This window comes from Drosophila mojavensis, unplaced genomic scaffold, assembly GCF_018153725.1.
Source record: "Drosophila mojavensis isolate 15081-1352.22 unplaced genomic scaffold, ASM1815372v1 contig_80, whole genome shotgun sequence".
NCBI lineage: Eukaryota > Metazoa > Arthropoda > Insecta > Diptera > Drosophilidae > Drosophila > Drosophila mojavensis.
The window spans coordinates 1,419,701-1,439,571 of NW_025318906.1; the positions used below are offsets into that span (position 1 = coordinate 1,419,701).

General features: G+C 39.0%; 1 protein-coding gene across 1 annotated transcript; it reads left to right on the plus strand.

Moving 5' to 3' along the window:
- Window positions 1–1,996: 1,996 nt before the first annotated feature.
- LOC6578363 lies at window positions 1,997–2,691 on the plus strand. Its single transcript, XM_002004240.3, has one exon. The coding sequence runs from the start codon at window positions 2,218–2,220 to the stop codon at window positions 2,668–2,670; it is 453 nt and encodes a 150-aa protein (XP_002004276.2). The 5' UTR covers window positions 1,997–2,217; the 3' UTR covers window positions 2,671–2,691.
- Window positions 2,692–19,871: the final 17,180 nt, after the last annotated feature.

Consider the following 19,871-nt stretch of genomic DNA (forward strand, 5'->3'; position numbering starts at 1 on the left):
AGCTGTCGGCATGTCGGTGCGGCGTGGTGAATATAGAGGTCAGGTGCCCGCTTTGGATCTAAAGGATGCCTATATGCAGTTAAGGGATGCCTTTAGAGGAGCCTCCATTAAAATACATCTATACGATGACAATAATAACGTGGAAGAGCAAGATCCTGACGATTATTACTATCCACCCAGTTGGAACTATCCGGCTAAGCCTATTGGACCTCCCTACCCAATCTCCTACCCCTATCCAACAGCAGAGACACCAACAGAGCCACCAAGTGAAACATCGTCAAAAATACCCAGAAGACGTCTTGTCTCCCATCTCTTTCTACCCAATAATATATTTAGCGTATCTGAAACATAATGCGATTTCATTAGTGTAGAAAATTATTTATTGCATAGTCCTATACGTTTGTATATATCTAATCAATATAATTACAGAATTTTAAATGTTATTGTAATTTTTGTTTGGGTCTGTTTTCTGTATAAATTCTATGCGTATTTCTTTTGGGATATTAAAGTGCAACAGCTCTAGCGGAAAGTTCCAATTGATCTAAGCCGCCATGCAATATCTCACGGTTCGTCCCATAATGGATATATTTACATCAATCGACCGATGACACGTGCCTGTTCCACAAAGCCGCCTCTCTCAACAGCTGCCCCTCCTCCATAGACTTTATTGAGCTGTGCTGGCTGTAAGGTATGCCAATGAATTAATCTTGCGGAAAATCCAAAAGACTCTCCCTACTTTTCGCATATGCACAGCGGTGGTCGCTGGCTTCATCAAGTGATAATTGTTTCCCATTGTCTTTAGAGTATTGTTTAAGTTTTCTCGATGCCTCAGGCCGCCATCAGTCATTCATGTACGCCAGCTGTCATATTTTGGCATAAACTTCGTTTATATAAGAATCACTCTACCCGTAGTAGCGCTTAGTTAAATTCTGTGACTAAAACTAAAACGATTCGACGATGCTCATAAGTCGCGTGTGCCTTTGGCTCATGCTGGCAATGCCTGCATGGAGTCAAGCAAAAGAGGATGTAGGACAGATGAGATTGAATATGCCTGGTTGGGATATGAGCGACTTGTATTCGCGTATAACAAACGTGTTTAGCAATTCGCACAAACGGCAAAAAACCAGACCAGAAGCGGTGGATCCAGTCGCCATTGATGATTACTATAATATTTACTGGCAGAACTATTATTTGCAAAATCCGCCATATATTCAGTATGTGCCCTTGCCACGGCCGCCACCAAGACCAAGGCCCTCACGTCGACCTCGACCCTCTCGCCGGCCTCGACCCACAACTACACGAAGACCTGTAACTGTTTCAACAACTGCCGCAACAACCTCAACCACGCGTGCCACAACAACTACAAGAACAACCGCAGAAAATGCAACCGATGCCCCCGTAGAGGAAACAACACAGCCATATACTTCTCCAAGGCCGCCCGGTACGACTGGTTATAAAAAATATGTTATGTCACTTGACAACTCCGATGATCTCCAGCCGGAGCAACAGTTGTCTGTCAAGACGCAGCCGCAATCGATGTCTTCTCTTTGCCATTATCATCCCGAGCTCTGCGATGAGCCTGAAAATGCGCACTTTATGGAATTAATTGATGGAAATGGTCATGCCTTCATATTGATATCTGCACCCACAACAACGAGAAAGCCTCTTAGACTCACCATGAAACCAACACGCCGATACTATAGTCAAAGCAATTTTGATTCGGACGGTAATAGTATCTATAAGATAGCATCACAATATCAGGGTAGAAATGCGAACTCCCGTTTGATGCCAAGACGTTCGCATAAACGAACAAACAAAAAGCAATAAAGTTGAGTATTGAAAGAGATGTAAATTATTTGTGGATAATAAAAATCACTAATTGAAAATAAACGACATATTAAGTTCGGAACAAGGCAAAGCTTAATCTAAATAAAAGTTTTGAAAAAGTTTTGAAGTACTCAAACTTGATTAGTTCCAAAAAGTCAGTAGGAAATGAACTCAAAAATTCTATTACAGATACATATTTAGATATGACAATAAATTTTCTGTCTGTCTTTTTACAAAACTGATAAAAGGACTATGATATATGAGCATCTATTCATAAGGTGTTTTGTTCGAGAAACTTTCATTTTTCTATATACAAAAACAAGTTTTTGGGCTCTGAACGGGCCAGTCGTTAGCGAGCTGCAAGAGCAGCAGGTACTTAGAGCTTAAGCAATGCGGGCAACACGAATTATGCCATTACTGACGCTGCCGCTGCCGCTGCCGCTCCCGCTGCTGCTGCTGGTCGTACACAGCAGAGCTGAGACACAGAGCGCTGCGCACCTACAGCAAATACCACAATTAAGCCACGAACAGGTGGCCCTAATCGCAGCCAATGCAACAGCGCGCTGTCAGCTAGTGCCGCAGCTTTGCGATTGGCAGCTGCACCTGTACGAGGGGCATGCCTTCCAGGTGAGCTTACCTGAGACTGGACCTGAGCAAGACGAGCAGCTGCCCAGCGAACCAAACGCACAACAACTGCTCTTCACAGTGCCCAGTGCTGAGCATGAGCAAATGCTGTTAATCTATGCGCAGGTGGAGCGGAAAGCGAAGCCCAGCTTAAAAACCAGAAACAAATCAAAGTCAAAGTCAGGGAAAAGAAAGCGCCGTCTTATGTCAACAAACTGAAAGACAGGTCCGAAAAAAACCGAAAAGCTCAATAAATCAAAACATAGAATAAACAAAGAAATAAAAAATAAAGTAAACAAACACCAAACGCTTAAAAAGCTTAAGATTCATTATAGTTTATTTTGTTGCTTTTTTTTTTTTTTTTTTTTTTTTTAATCTACCGATCCATTCAGTAGCAAATGCCTGGCGGCTGGTCCGATCACACGATAAATAATATCTATTTAGCTCATTAATGTCTAATTCACACCAAGTCAGCGGGCTCTGACGCGGAAGGCGTTCGACCGCTTTCAACTTTAACCTGTGACCACGCGACCCTGGCTTAAAATCCCAACAACAACAACAAAAATGACATCAGCAACAACAACAACAACAACATTGAGTTTCTCAATCCTATGCGTATTTAATTAGGTGTGAACCCTAAGCTCTTCTTTTCTATTTGTTCAATTAAATATTAATAAATTTGGACCCACGAAGTGGCAATGTGAATGAAAAAGTTAAGAAGTCAGCTTGAGACCTTTGACAGCGTCATGTTTACCTAAGAGGTCGTCCGAAAGTAACAAGAAAAACATCAACAATGTCTTATTCATTATTAAACAGATTTGCATACGCAAAACTCTTGCCATAGAAATAGCTGAGAAAGCGCAAGTGAAACTCGTGAAAAAAAGACAACGCAATAAAATGGGAAAGACATTCATCAAATAATTAGCAGCTCATTCAAAGCAAACAAATAAAATATTCATAATTTTGACTTACTTTTGGGGATTCTAGGCATAGGGTTATGTTTGGGGTAGGACCTGAGAGCTCGTGTTACACTGTTATATGTGTTGGTCTAAGTCTTTGTGTGCTAGAAGAGAAGCAATGCCTTAACCAGCCTTAAGATAAATGTATTTTGTTAGATTTTCCCTCTTTCATCAGTCTTTTTTTGTTCGGGATAAATTTTATATATAATAATGAAGTTCAGGTTTCCAGTTTTGTTCTTTATTTAAGAGAGGACCTCGCAAGACGATTGTCAATAAAATGTTTATATTTATATAATATAATAATTACAATAATAATAAATTAATATAATAAATATATTTCTGTCAATTTCAACTAGATGTACACTCAGAATATTTAATTTCAAATCAAACACTTTGTTTATTTTATTGAAGGTCCTAAAGAGGCTTCCCAGAAATCAACCCTAGCATATGGTTTTTGGCATTACAAATCTCAAAGTAAAGTATAAATTATTTCAGTGCTAATTAAGTCTAAATACGTATGGTAATCCTATAATATATTTATATTTAATTTTTTCTTCAATGCCTACATCAAACATTTCATTATAGCTCCTCTTTCAAGTCCCTCTCCCACCACCGCTCTGACATTGTAATCTCAGCTATTTAAGACTTGTACATTCAATCGTAAAAACGTATACAAGTGCGTATACAAACTGGTTAGATTGAACGAGCTTCACAACTTTTTAGCGTTCATTGTTGTAGTTTTACGATTATATTTTATTTTTTATTGCCCAGTACGAAAAAAACATTCAGAAGAAGCATAAACTTACATGCTTGCGTTTGCTGGTAATCAACCCAAAGAGCTTGAAAAGCGGAAATTCAATTCAACGCTGGCCAAGCCAAATCCAACTTAGGAGCTAAAACCCCAATACCCATTCTCACTAAATTCACAATCTCCTATTCTCCCGCTCCAATCGGTTCTTCTGTCCGCATCCGTTGGGCCCGTTCGTCGTTGGCGTCATCATCGTCAGCGATGCTATCATAGATCGTATTCAAAAATTTTCTAATTTCCGCATATGGGAGTATCTGCCACCAATTTGTCGTAGTTTCGATTTCCTGCTCATCAGTAGGTCGTCGCTTGCCCTTTCCTTTGGTTGTCTTTTGCCCCATTTTCCCGGATTGCCCCTTTTGCCCCTTTTGCATTGGTTGGCGTTTGTCCTGTGAGCTGATTTCCGTTGTCGCCTTGACATCTGCTGTCTGTCCAACAGCCGTCAGCAGCTTTCGAGTTGGAGCTGGAGCCGGAGCTGGAATTGGAGCTGGAGTGGGTCCTGCTTTCGGCTTTGTATCAATTTCATTTGGTTTGTGTGTCTTTGTTTTTTGTGTTTTTGCTTGCGTTCGCTTACGCTTCGACTTCACTCGTAGAGGCTTATCTACTGCTGCTGCGGCTGTGGGTCCTACTTCAGCTCCAGCAGCATCAGCTTCTGGCTTGGACTCGAGCTTTGGCTTGCCCGACATATTCATGCCAGTTGCTGGGCCATCATTGTCATTTTGGCTGTCATCTTTCTTGGCTGCATCCACAGCAGCAATGTGTGCGTCAGCAACATTTTGATCAGGCTTCGTTTTCAGTTGCAACTGAAGTGCGACTGGCTCCAATCTCTCATATTCTTGCTTTGGCTTGTCCATTGGCTGCTCTAACTTTGCTCCTGTTTTATGTTCTCTCATCTGTGTCTGCATCTCAATTTGTTGCTGCTCCACTGTTTGCTGTTGCTTGAGCTCTGCCGTCTGCTGATCTAGCTTTAGCATCTGCTCTTGTGGGTCAACTTCCTTCTGATGTTCCAGGTTCTCATCAGGCTTTGACTCTTCCTTTCTCAGTGGCTGTGGATGCTCTTTCCTCTGCTCTGTATTGGGCACATTTCCAGCTAGATCTTCTCTCACCTGCTCTTGCGTTTGTTCCATTTCCGTTGTTCCGTTCAGCTCCAGCTGCAGCTCTTCTTTCATCTTAAGCTTATCTTGTTCCTCTTTCATTAGTTCCTCCTGATGCTTCTTGAACTTTGACTGCTGCTCTTCTCCATCTGTCTCCGGCTGCAGCTCTTTCTGTTCCATCAGTTTCTGTTGCTGTTCCACTTGCTGCTGTCCCTCTTCATTTGCCTGCCCGTCTATCTGCTCCAACTCCTGCTCTCCGTTCACCTGCTGCTGCTGTGTCTGCCCTTCTATCTGCTCCCTCTTAATGCCCAAGTACTTCTCTAACCCCTCGACCTCCACATGGTTCACATTTACAATAGTCTTCGACTGTTGTCCTGACCTCAGCTGCTCTCCTCTCTCTGCAGTTGTTGATGCCATTTCGATTGTTGTCGCATCATTTGTTCGCTTTTTGCTGTCATCTGGCAGCTTCGCCAGTTTGTCCAACTCCTGAGCTGCTTCCATTTTGGCTAGTTGTGCTTTCAATGGGCTATTTGCTCGAGTGTTCGTCAAAACTTCATTCGAGTTGCTCGGATTTGGCTGTGCGGTTGCCACATCGTCTGCCCATCGCTCAGGTAATGCCAATTTTAGATTTAATGGACTCTGTTGCTCCGGTTTCTCCAATTCAGGTGACTTCTCAACTAACCCCTTGTCTTTGTCACTTCCCAGTGTATTTATAATCACAATTTTCTTTTTGCCCTTGTCCTGGACATGAAACTCGTGTGAATATAATCTCAAATTCATTTGCATCTGCGCCAATTCACTATTGAGAGCAGCTAATGAGGCTGGATCCATGCTGCTCGTAGGTTCTCTACTCGAATCGAGGTTTCTGTATTCAGTTCTGGGCACTTCACTCACTCGACTGCTCAGCGCGATCTGCTCCAGTAGCCGACCCATGGGTAGAGCCTGCCCAGATCCGGGCAAGTGCTTCACCAGGTTCACTACGGGCTTGTTGTAAGCATAGGCATCCACATTGAAGGTTCCATGAGCGGGAGCACGTTTCCAATGTTTTCGTTTCACCTGGCTAAAATGCGTCGCAGCTGTTTTAGAGATTATTAACTTATTAACTCTGCTAGAACTTTCATTGGAATATCTGGTTTTTCCTTACATGCTGCCAGGCTGATGGTGATCGCCAAAGTTAACGTTAATGTTATGGGTAGCAACATAATTTCGGGCGTTCCCGTCTGTCTGTCACCGAACTAAACCGATTTTTCGGCATTCACGCACATTTTATCGCCTTTCAATTTGGGTCAATCGAGGCGTGGGGCCTAATTTGCATGCCAAATGTTCTCAGAATGTGAAAACATTGTCAAAATAGACGCACAACAGCAGCAACGAAAAAACTGGTTCCGCAAATGGTCAAAAGCAACGGCAATTCTGGTAGCTGTTTTTTGTTATTTGAATAGGCGTTACACTGAGAGCAATTGCGAGTGACTAAATTGTATAAAAGTCAATATTAATAGTTCAACTGGTGTATACACTGAGACAAAATTTGCATACTAAGTTCTCATATATTTTATGTACTTAATAACAATCGCATTGTTTCATTTTAAAAAAAAAAAATGATTTTCTTACTTTATTATGATTTACTCCACGATTTCTCTCAGTGCACTTCTGTTAACTCTGATGTTGATCATAAAAGACGATTGTTATGGTCACAATAAATGGCGGACACGCTGCTGACCTGTCGCAGGGCCTTGACCAATTTGCCTTTTATGCGTAGCTTAAAATCTTAATAAAGAGCCAAGAGGCAAGCGTCAAACGACGGTCGACGAGCGAAAGGTGAAAGTTCAGATTAACATATCAAAGCTGAAAGAGATGTATGTATATGTAGATATAATACGCTGGCAAAAGGAAAGTAAGTGGCAAGCGATTTCAGAAGATAAATTGAATTTATTGTGTGACAGGAATACCCCTACTGCAGTTGCAATTCAATTTCGATGGCATTTTGGGAATTTATATTTCTCTATGAGAACATGTCAAAAGCAGTTGAAACAAAATAAAGAAAACTCCAAAAATAAACTCGAAAAAAAAAACTGAGACGAGAGCAACGCATAACGGAGTGACAGTCTGCACTTAGAGCACTTAAGATAACTGTATCTTGAGACAAGTGCAGGGTCCCAGGTCCAGGAGCTGATGATGATGTCCACAGTGGAATGAAGATTTATGAAAACTGTTGACAGTTAGCTCTGTGAACCGTAAACAGTGGGCCGCAGCGCAGCCAAACGAAATTTACATGCGGACAATGGTGCAGACAGCAAGAATGGCGAATGCCAATGAATGCAACGACATAATGCAAAGCGAAAGGAGCAAGAGCTTAACTATACATAGTCGCACAATCAATACCCTAGCAATTGTTTTCCATATGTGCGGCACATTGCTATGCCCAACAACATGAACAAAAGTCTTCTGGTTGCATATTAAATATCTTTGCAACCTTTATTATCTGTGTAGTGTCGCATATAAAATACCCTTACTTATTGTAATTTATATTGCGATATATATAATTTGTTGTTATATAACTATGAGCATTATTCTGGTTTTCTCGTTAAACATATCACATATAAACATAAATATATATTGCTGTTATATATCCAAACATATTTTACTCAACATTAAAAAACAGTGTTATTTTATATATAGCTGTAATAAAAATTTATATTTAATCTACTTTATAAACTCTCTAAATTCAATTCCAATATAACCGCTTTATGCACTTGCATTGCGTGCGTGGTATGAAAACTACGATAGAAAGAAAAGAGGCAGTAAATGACAGACAGATAGACAGCGTAACGGACGGGCACAAAGGCGCTTGTTCGCCTATGCAAGAGTGAGCGAGAGGTAGATAGAGTGAGGCTGGATGCAAAAATGCCAAGTTGCAAAAGGAGCACAAACAAAAGGCATAAATGAAACACTTAAATATGCTTGATTTTCTTTTTCGTTGCTTCAATGATTTGCTGACAGTGTTTGCGTATTCAATTACATAAATGTATAATAAATAGATCGAAATAGGACACTCACTCACTCACACTTGAGCACTCTTAATTAATTAATTTTATACAAACATTTCACTTCACTTCACAAACGCGCAATCACTAAACGCTTAAAGACAACTGTTGAGGAGGATGCGTTAGGTATCGATGGCTGGCTAATTGGTATCGTATCAAATTGCATGCACGATATATTGCTTGACACGAGAATGCAGCATGCAGGATATACAGATAGATAAATGAGTATATAAGGAATAATATTTGTACTATACATAAATATATATATAAAATTTTTGCAAATGTTAGTGAAAATATTTGATGGCTGATCCTCGCTGGCTGCTGGAGCTCACGCACCTATCGATATTATTGGCTCAGAGATCGATAGCTGTATCGGATTGAGTAGTTTATCTTCTGCAGTGACCGCGTAAAGTTGTGTAATTTTCTTATTGTGCAAAGTTTTACTACATTTTGTTTTCTTTTTTTAAGTGAATCGTGTCGTGTTATCTGTGTAGTGTTGGCAAAGTTAAAAGTGTATTTAAGGTAAGTAACTTTTGTGGCATTGTTGCCATAAAACTTTTGCCGCTTCAACACTGGAAAGTGACGGCAATCAGTGGCTGCCTGTTCTTGTTGTTGCTTGCAAATTCTTCCAGGCAACTGGAAGAGAGCGCGAGCGAGCGCCGTTCCCAGTCGCCTATGCAAATACAGTAAGAGGCAAGAGTGCAAAAGTTAAATGGATAAAGAGCGGGGAAAGCGCATGAGACAATTAAGCGAAGTGTCTTCATTAAGCAACAACAGCAAAGAGTAACGGTTGAAAATGTGTGTGCTGAACAATTGATTGACTGGAAGATACCCTATAGGCAGACCTAGCAAATGCCATTGAATATTAAGTATTAAATTACTTTTGCATATTAATTGCAATTCTCGCAGAATTTTAGGGGCTTTTTAATATTATTAATGAACTTATATATTTCTAGAGTATAGTACATTTATGTAATACACTACTTATGGAATATAGTTAACTGTATCGTTTTCAAATTTGTTCATAAAAATTGTGCGTAGGTTAACTCATCTACCCTACCATCAATATACCCCACTTGCTCTGCCTACTGGGTATATTAGCAATGGAATTGTAATTGAAAGAGGGCGTTGTTTGTTGGCTGTGTGGGCGTGGACATGCAGGAACATGCTCAATCCACTTGTGGCTTATACCATTATTTATTCGATTGCAAACTTTAAAGATCGACAGAGCTTCAAGGACTTGAATTTCCAGTTGCTTTTATATTGTTGTTGCTGTTGCTGCTGCTGTTGCTGTTGTTGTTGTAGAAGTGCAAATGCAAACAATTTACTTTGTCATTAGACGAACAATTTGAGCACCACTCTCTCTATATATAGGCCACGCCCTCTCTGTCCATCTGCCCGTCTGCCCATCTACAGTTCTCAGCCTTTGTTATCCGTTTGTCAATTGCTCTGGCTCGCTCTGTTGCCTGCTCATTTGACTATTTCCAATGTCAGATTCGCTTTTTATTTTGCATTTTCCCATTTATTTATTTATTTTTGTTTGTGCTGCTCTGCTTGGGTTTTATTTTTCGGACATTCAGTTGTTGCATTTTATGAGAAGAGCAATAACAAAGTGAGCAGAAAACATGATAAACTGAGCAAGTTGTTGAAGCGAGACTAGTGGATACCCTGTAAACATTTGAAAGCTGTTCAGTTGATAAAAATATATATACCTGCAGTGCAAGAGAAAACATCTTCAAATCAGTTGACATTTTACTTTGAGCTTGATTTATCTATAGATTTATACAGTAAAATACCCTTTATATTGACTACAGGTCGGTATACGATAAAACTTGGTATACGATAAAACCATTCACAGCACTTTGCACATTTTCGTTTAATTTGAATTTCTCTATGCAAATTCCAAGCCAAAAAAAAAAAAAATAAAAAAAAAGCAAAGAAAAAAATTCGAATGTTATTTTTTGCTCTTGTTTTTAGCAAATTTTCGGTTCTGTGCCAAATTGTTATTGCAATTTTCTTTGTGTCTCTTGTGCACTTTTTGCAGCTTCCCCCACCCTTATATTGTTCTGCATCTCTCACGGTTCATTGCGTCTGTCCTTTATATGATATTCGCATTTTAGTGAATAGACCCCCAGACCCCCCATCTGCTCCTGCTCCATAAACTTCAAACATGTTTTTGATGAGTCGCTCGTAAAGCTTGCCACAACCTGCTGCAAATTGTTCAAATATTTGGTTTATGGCGAGAAAATAGAATTGCATCAAAATTTTATTGAAAGGCAGGTAATATAACTATGGAAGATGATGTGTAATGTACTTTGAAAAGACAGAGAGGGAGAGAGAGGGACTAAATAAATGAGTTTAAATGGGTTTGATAGTAGATTTTGCAGAAAAAAAGACGAGGAGAGCTTGTTTACCTTATTAGCTGAATATTTTAGCTGTAGTAATTATAGCCCTATCTCTCCCAAAAATACTCCACTAATGTAGTATTAAATAAGTTTACCCACTATTCGCTAAATCCCCGATTCGATCACTTCGACTCATACAAATTGGTATTAATTTTCGCTTAATGCTTTTCAATTTCAGCTTGAAAATATAGCCGTTATGGTTGGGCAGCAACAAAATGGAAGCAAACGGGTGCATGGTGCTTAATGGATGAGAGCGCTAATCAAATTGGCCTGGCTAATTGTTATGCAAAAACCGAAATCAGGCTCCCCGAATAACAATCGATGGCCATAAAGCTGGCCTGCGGCTGCAGGATAAACGATGCTTTGATTTAGTGCAAGGACAACAACAACGGGGATAACAATAGCAGCATAATAAAATAAAACAAAACCTAATGCCAGCCCAGAAGGCAGCACAGTAGGAGGAAGAGGATGAGCAAGGGGAGCAAGGGGAGCAAGGGAAGCAGATGGAGGAGCTCAAGTTTATGAGGAACATAAAAATCCGTTTCTTTGTCACGCTCACAGTTCATCCTCGATTCCGACGCGAACGCGGCCGGAATGTCAAATGACAAACTTCTCAATATATATACATACATATATATGTATATATATATTTAGCCAAACGAGGCCGCACACTGCGTATACGCAATGTATTGAGGCGGCTTCTGCGCAATTTATGCACGCCACAAATTTCATAGTTGTATGCGTTAGTATTAAGCCAACTTGTTGCCGCGCTTTCAGTTTTTGGCTTTCACACCTAATGCCACATCAATATGCAAAGCCAGCCAATTTTGACGGTAGGGGTAGTTGCAGGCCCTCAGCTAAGCTGCTTTAAAACTTAAAGTTCATTTAACTTTTGCAATCATCCATTGGAGGCGGGAGCCAGACAAGGCCACTTGCTCGAGCTATTTATGATTTATTAACAAACAAAGTTTGGGGGGGCGGCAAGAGAAGTAGAACCTATTAGTGCGTACGACTTATAGATCGATGTGTGTGTGTGAAAAGTGTGAATCAATAAGCTGTAAATAGCTAAAGTTTAGAAATAAGCTTAGACTGATAACAAGACAAATATGGAAAACTGTGTAAAATGGAAAAAGATTTTTGTTTATTTTTTAATCAGATTGTGGCATTAGAGCACAGTGTCTCAACGTGAGCATGACTTGACCTAGATTTATTTGTTACATATTGAAAATTGAATGAAGACTAAGTGGAAATTAGAAATTCTTTTTTAAGTAACTTAGACATAATGTAGGTCGTGCGTAAATAAATTGACTTAATGAAAATGTATATATATACATCTGAATGAATGAGTTAAATACAGCAGAAGCAACTCAGGATACTTGGTAAGTCTGATAAAAGTTTACTTCTAATAATCGTTTATTATATTTATATTTCTTATTATGTTAAAGATACTTCTATATATAAATATATAGAGATTTCCTGTTTGTGTTTTGTTTGTTACTTGACGTAAGTCCCAGTATATCTTCTTCTTCATTATCATATATACAAATCCAAGTCCTAACCAATTCAGTTTATCAATTAATATTATTAATGAAAGCCAAATCAAATTAGTTTCACAGCTTTTTCCATATTCCTCAAATTTCCCTATTAATCATTGTACAGCAAAAAAAAATATATAAATTTATATAAAAAGTCCAAAAGTCTGTGTGTCAACTGTAATTCCAATAAGAATCCAATTACACATGTTACGCATTATAATTCATCAAAAAGAAAACTTCGTTTTGTGACGCTTAATAAGCAGCCATACCAAATATATGTATGTATGTATGTATGTATGTATATATATATGTGACCATCGTGAACAAAGAAAACTGAATATTTCCCCTAGGTCAAGGCTGTGACACGCGCCAACACACACATACATACACATATTTAGACACAGCTGGCAATTATCTAGGCAAGTGGGCGTATAATGAGCCCAAGTCAAGTCATCCGTCTGGTCTGCCTTTTAATATACCCTGGAATCCATTAGAAATGGTATAGGGTATATTGTTGTAGAGAAATGGTATAGGGTATATTGTTGTATATGCTTGATCAGGATCAGAAATTCAATTGTATGAAGAAGTATGAAACTATCGATAAACTTCTCCATATTTGTGAAAGTAAATAATAAATAAACAACTTTAGATTATAAATTATATATTGTATAGATTAAAGAGAATTCAAATTGGTTTCTAATCATTGACAACTTTTATTGAATTTCCATATTATCGATAATAATCAATATGAATCCTTTGTTTCTTAGGCATATATATGATTCCTCTCTTTAGTTTTGAAAGAGTCCGTTTCCTTTTGTCAATACCTGCCACACTTCAGTTGTTCAGGGTATTTCCCAGTCGTACACTTATTACCTTAATTTTCCTCTTCATTTATTTTCTTGTATAAATTTCTTTTTCGTGTCCTGTCTTGTCTTGTGCATTAAAATTGACCAGAAAATGATTTATGATTTCAGTTTGGTGCCGCTTTTCAATAATGCGCGGTCCAGCATTAAATTTTAATAGCCCTTGGTGGCAGGCCTCAGTGAGGCGGAGAGAATTTATGAAGTAGCTGCGGCCCATAAATTCGAAAACGATTTATAAATGGGTATGAATTAATGCAGCTCTCACTCAATGAGTGTCCGAAATCTAGTGTCGAGTGTATGTACCAGTGTACATGCTGTGTGCCTTAATCAATCAATCATCATTTGCAGCTGTCAGCGATTGATCAAGTTGTCGCCAAAGCCAAAAACTCAACAGAGTCGAGTCTCGTTATCGAAATCGCGTCTCTATATGCACTTGCGTCTCTTCCTCCTACCTGTCGGCCACCTGAATTATTCTCTATATATTGTTTCTCATGGACTTCACAAGGAATTTTCTAGTACGGGAAAGGAAGGGGAAGGGGGAAAAAAAAAAAAAAAAAAAAAACGAAACAAAAGGCAAGCTGACAGCCGTCGCATCGCATTGCTCTCTGATATGCTAGCAATTTGACAAATGTCTAACAAATCCTGTCAACTTCCAGATATATACATACATATATATAAGGCTAATGAAAGCCTATTGCCATTGCAAGTTAAAATACTTTGGGCCTGGGTAACGAAAGCTTAGGCACGTGCCAGTGCCCAGCTTTATTCTTGCCTTTTAAAATGTTTCCTAATTTTTCTTACAATTCGCTTTTTTTTTCCCCGATACTTATTATATTTTTGCTCTAGGGAGTTGAGTATTAATAAATTCCTATTAAATTTGTTAGGCAATGGAGGCAAAGTTTTCGTGAAACAAATAAGTGGGTGTGCTCGACTGGGAGATACCGTGAACCCGTTCTTCACTTTTGCCATCTCCTACATATACATACATATATATACAGATACCCAAACTTGTACAAACACGTAATCAAACACAAGCAAACTTAAGTAACTGTACACTCTGTGCAGCGGCTTCGTTTGTTCTTCCTTTAACGCCCACAATCAGAATTAGGTTGATTGATTGAACTTTGTTTGTGGATGTGCGATCCTAATGAAATTTTCGGGGAAAGAATTTGGGATATTGAGGTGTGTAAATACCCAATTCCAAGAATCAGCAATAGCTGATAGAAATACGTATCTTTTATCTTTCAATATCCGTATTGGAATTCCGAAAAAATAAATTTTTTGCCTTTATTATAGGTGGAATGGGATTATTCTAGTTAATAGTTTTATACATTAATAATAATGTGAGCGAGTTATTCGACAAAAGTTTTAAATTAAACTGTGTAGGGTATTTTGGAATACATATTAAGAAATTTCGAATTTCGAACTATTATAATTGTCGAGATTGAAGCATTTATAGTGGAAGTAGTTAGATCCAGCTAGTTCGTCTTGGTGAAAAAGCTGTATACCTTGGAGAGTCTATCATGCCTACATCTGCTAGCCACTTCACTATTTTCCAGGGTATCATAAACACTTTAAACTCTCAAATGAATATTAATATATGTTCACAGCTCAAAGAGCGTTTAAGCTGTCTGTTAATTATGATTTATTATTATCTGCATGAGTTTCTAAGCAAGTGAGCTTGACTGTCGTAGAATTTTCTGCTAAAATAACTAGAATTTTATTTATTTATTTTTTTATTTCTATAATATATATTTAAATACATCTTAATATTAGGAAAGTTTTTTTTTCAATTTCTTGGAGCATTTTAGTTAAAGCACTCGGTTGGGTTAAGCATAATTCTTATATGAAGCACAATATTATTAGCCTTGATTAGCTATATGAATATATATGCAGGTATAGTCGCATGCCATACATATAGTTACGTGTAGGCCGTCATTTAAAGCCCTGGCCAATCTGCTGCCTGGTCAGCTGTGATTTGTGTCAAAATGTCGAGCCGGGGCACAGTCAAGTAAATCAAAGTGAACTCAGCCGAGCTACAGCTACACACGCACATATACACACACACACAGACACACACCTCTACACCTAGCTAAACATAACAGCTACAGCGAAAGTTTCTCTTCTCTTCTTCTATTTGGCTGCGCCATCGGTCATTTTTCATGTTGCCCACGAAGTGGACGGAAGGAGTCGTTGGCTGAAGAATAGCACGGAAAGTGGGGGCGGGGCAAGTGACTAGGGTGTTAGTCGTAGTTCGTAGCGAATGTGATTATTGATTGGTGCTCACCTAAATTCATGGCTGGCTTGAACGCTGACGAATCATCCATCCAGCTATGGCCAAAAGTCAAAAAGATTTGTGTGACTAACACAATCGATACGTGAGCGACGTGAGTGTGTGAGTTGGAGTGTTAGTGTGTGTGTGTGTGTAAGCGCATTGTGGTGTCATTCGATGCTATTATTATCAGCAGCAAAACAAAAGCTGCAATGTGATGCCAGAGATCATGGGAGAGAGAGAGAGAGAGAGAGAGAGAGAGAGAGAGAGAGAGAGAGAGAGAGACAGAGAGAGAGGGAGGGTGTGTCTGGTAGAGTGGGAGCTAGCGAGGGGAAGCGAGAGTGCAAGTGTATCCATCAAATGCAAGTTTGACATTTATGTGACATTTGAAATCAATTTGCACGACAATTGAATTTTCAATTTTTGAGTGTAATTTGTTATTGCTGTATGGCACTCACACATACAACAATAACAGCAACACACACACACACACTCACGCACAGATGTGCTGTGCCATATAGACGTTTGCATTTTTATGTCAATTAGCAATTTATGCGCGCAATTTTCTGCGTTTGCATTTTCGCCTTTTCTCTGCTCGTTCACAATGAGCAAAAGCGAGTATATACGATTATAGCAGAGATTCTTCAAATTGGTATCCATTATCGAATGAACATAGTTTGAAGCAGGCGGAAGCATAGTTATAAGAGTGAAGAGGCTGTTCGTCCGCCTAGTTGAATGATAACTGTACTCTGAAAACTTAGTCCGCACTTTTAGCTGACTATAAACTCAGATGGGTATGTATATTACTCATATCCAATAATTCACCCCATCCACTGCTCTACTTCGTTACTGCTCTACAGCTTTATTGCTCTGCTGCTCTACTACTCTACCGCTCTATTGGTCTGCTACGCTACAACTCTATTGTCCTACTGATCTATTGCTCTTCCGTTTTATTGCTCTATTGTTATGCTGCTTTACTACTCTACTGCTCTACTGTCCTGCTGCTGTATAGCTCTACCGGCCTACTGCTCTGCCGTCCACTCTGCTGCTATACTTCTCTACTGCTCTACCACTTTACTGTTCTACACTTCGATTCTCTACAGCTCTATCGCTCCAGTGGACTACTGCACTGCTACTCTACTGTCCTACTGCTCTGTTGCTCTACCGTTTTATTGTTAATGCTCTGCTACTCTACTACTCTACTGCTCTACAGTTCTGCTACTGCGCTCTATCGCTCTACGGCTCTACCGTTTTACTGCTCTACCGCTCTATCGCTCTACGGCTTTACCGCTTTATCGTTCTACGACTCTACCAACGGCTCTGCCGCTCTACCGCTCTACCGGCTTATAGTTTTATAGCTCTCTAGCTCTTCCATTTTACTGCTCTACTGCCCCTCTGCTCTATCGCTCTTTCGCTCTATAGCTCTATAGCTCTACCGATCTATAGCTCAATAGCTCTACTGCTCTACTACTACCACTACCCCTGCCTCCTTTATATACTCCCGCACTTTTCTAGTTGAGCTCACATAATTGACGAGCATTATGCAGTTGGTTATGTCCATCCCAAACCAGCTGATGCGTCCGTTTTTGTACCATTAATGAATACGAAAGTGAATATTTAATTGGCAGTTGCAATGTATCTGTCCATTCAGATATAGATAAACAGAAATATATTGTATATATACAATTATATATGCACGTATATACAGATATGTGTGTTTCCTCTCAATGACAGCTAAGTGACATGCAAATACAGATGCGACCGCAGAAATTAAAGCAAACACACACCAGTTGGCTTTCATCAAGCGTCTAAATAGATAATCACATGTACCATGCTGACAGACTGGCTGACTGGCAGACTGACTGACTGATAGAATGCTGGCAGTCATCAGAAATCGTTTACCAATTGTAACAATTAATTCAATTATCGAAATCTATAGCCCAGAAATGTATGCGTCATATCACAGTTTTCAATGGCATTTATATATATAGATACAGTGAGAGAGCGAGAGAGGTAGAGGGAGAAAGTGAGTGCTCAAAAGGTATTTCGAGTGGGTCAGGAATGTGTAAAAGGTTTCAATTACCGCTTTGTGCTCTACAAATTTTTGAAATAGATGAAATGCTTGTCATACTTGTTGCTGCTGCCGTGGCTGTTGTTCTTTTCTTGAGTTGGGTTAATTAGGCTATCAAAAACCTAATTGAAGCTGACATTTACACAAAAAGGTTTTGGCTTATAAGGATGAGCTTTAGATTTGAAGACATCAAACTAGAGGAAAATCGTGTTTAAAGTGAACTGATTTTTCACTGACATGTTTTTCGCCAAAGGTGACAAAGGCTTTTCTCAAGTCAAACTCAATCTAAGCAAAAGGAATGCGGACAGACTTAAATTCGGTTTTACCATTTTTTTTTTATGTAAGCGTGCTTTGGAGCTTTAAAAATTTTAAACATAAAAAACTAGAAATACTAGATTTACATATAACCTCAACGGAAAGGTTAATATAGATTGCTCACGTTATTGAAAATGTATTTTAAAATTTTATCATTGCTCGAATAACAAGAAAACTTCATTTTTTCTGGTAACGAAATTTAAGCAGCTTAAAGAAAAAAAAAAAAAAAAAAAATTAAAAAGAAACTTTAAACCTTTGAATTTACCAAAGCATAGTCCATTTGCTGTAAAATTTACGAAAACATTTCTTAAAAACACAACTTAAATTTGCCAGCCTGAAACCTTCAGGTATTAGACAATTGTTGACTGTAGCCATCAATAGAGCTCGGAGCTCAGTGTTTGATTTGTTTTGGATGAAGAACTGGCCAGACCGAAGTTCTCTGAGGCCTATTTCATACACTGCGAGCAACATGTTCACATTTCCCCCCTTTGGCCGGAAAATTCTTTGTTATTTGGCTGGCAAACGTATAAAGGCCCAGGCAGGGCAAATATTTACGTTTGCCAAGAGCTGGTTTTACTGCAGCATTTTGGCTTTGCTGCATTTGGTGCAACTGCTGCAACAGCTGCTGCAACTGCTGCTCCTTCTGCTAGCTGCAATTTCTCAGATTTATGCCGTCTAGTCGCAATTTGAGACATGTTGCCTGCTCCTGCTGCTGCTCCTGCTGCTGCTCCTTTTGCTGCCTCAAAAATCCGACTCTAACTCTTAATTATGACTGGCGGTAAATTTAATTTTTGCATAAATTCCGGAAAAATAAACATTTCCATGACGGTGACTTTTAATGCGACTTATGTTAAAGTCGCAGCTTCGTCGTCTACTCCTTTTTTTTCAGCCGTCTGTGCGTCTGTTAGTGCCGGCGGCTCATTTTCCGGGTATGCGAATCAAGTGCACGGGCGATCCAGCTCTGTTTTTCCTTTCGCTGCCATATGTGTGTCACAGTGTGCGTATGTGTGTGTGTGGGTGCGTGTTTGCCACTGTGACTTCAAGCCAAGGCATAAATTCTCCAACAAAATGGCGGAAGTAATATTTTTCATATCAGCATACGCTACACACACTCACACGCACCCACAGGGCACACACATGTACAGAAGAGCCCTCACATGCGGAGACATACATGTGCGAGGGTCTATTAAGAGGTATGCTTTACGGTGTCTTCTAAATGAGTTTTTATCGTGCTATCTGTAACTGTTCAAATGATAATAATAGTTTATACTATACATAAGATATTGCATAGTGTAAATAATATACAATGATATTGTTTGTCTTTTTAATAGTATATACTATATCATTTAAAGCCTAGCTATAAGTAATTTTCTAAGCAAATTTCAAATTTTTCAGTTATTTTGAAAATTTTCTACAACATTCAACCTATAGGCCTATATTGGTTCTGTAATAGGCCCATTATAACCCAGTTCCACTCTTCTTTGCATAAAACTAAATTGGATACATTAGAGCCATTCCAGCCGCTAGCAAAAAAAAAAAAAAAAAAAAAAAAAAAAAACATAAATATCCGCCATAAAAGCATCATCTCTGATATTTAATGAGCTTTCACATCTAGAAAGTTTTTGCTCTCAATTGTGAAGCCTCATGAGCACTTAATTAGTTTTGTTCTCTTCTAAATTCTAAATTCGTCAGTTGAAACCTCTCAAATATTTGAATTTTTTTTTATACCTTTGTAAAAAGTTAATTTATGGACCTTTGGTTTTTTTCCATTCTCTCAAACTGTATTTGAATTGTGTATAAATTTGGTTTTTAGAAAATAGAGCTTCTGCCTGTCTAAAACAGAACTTGTGTGTCTGCCCTTGCAGCATAAATATATAGAAATGTATGCTATATTGAAACAGTGAGAATGCTAAGGTCTGTTGCTCGGCCATTCCCGGTGTTTGTTGCTGTTGTTATTGTTGGCTTCTGCGGAAGTGCGGCATGTCCGCATGTCCGCAAATGCCCAGTCGGTAAATTTAAATGCTCATCTTAGCCGGCATATGGAGAGATACATATAC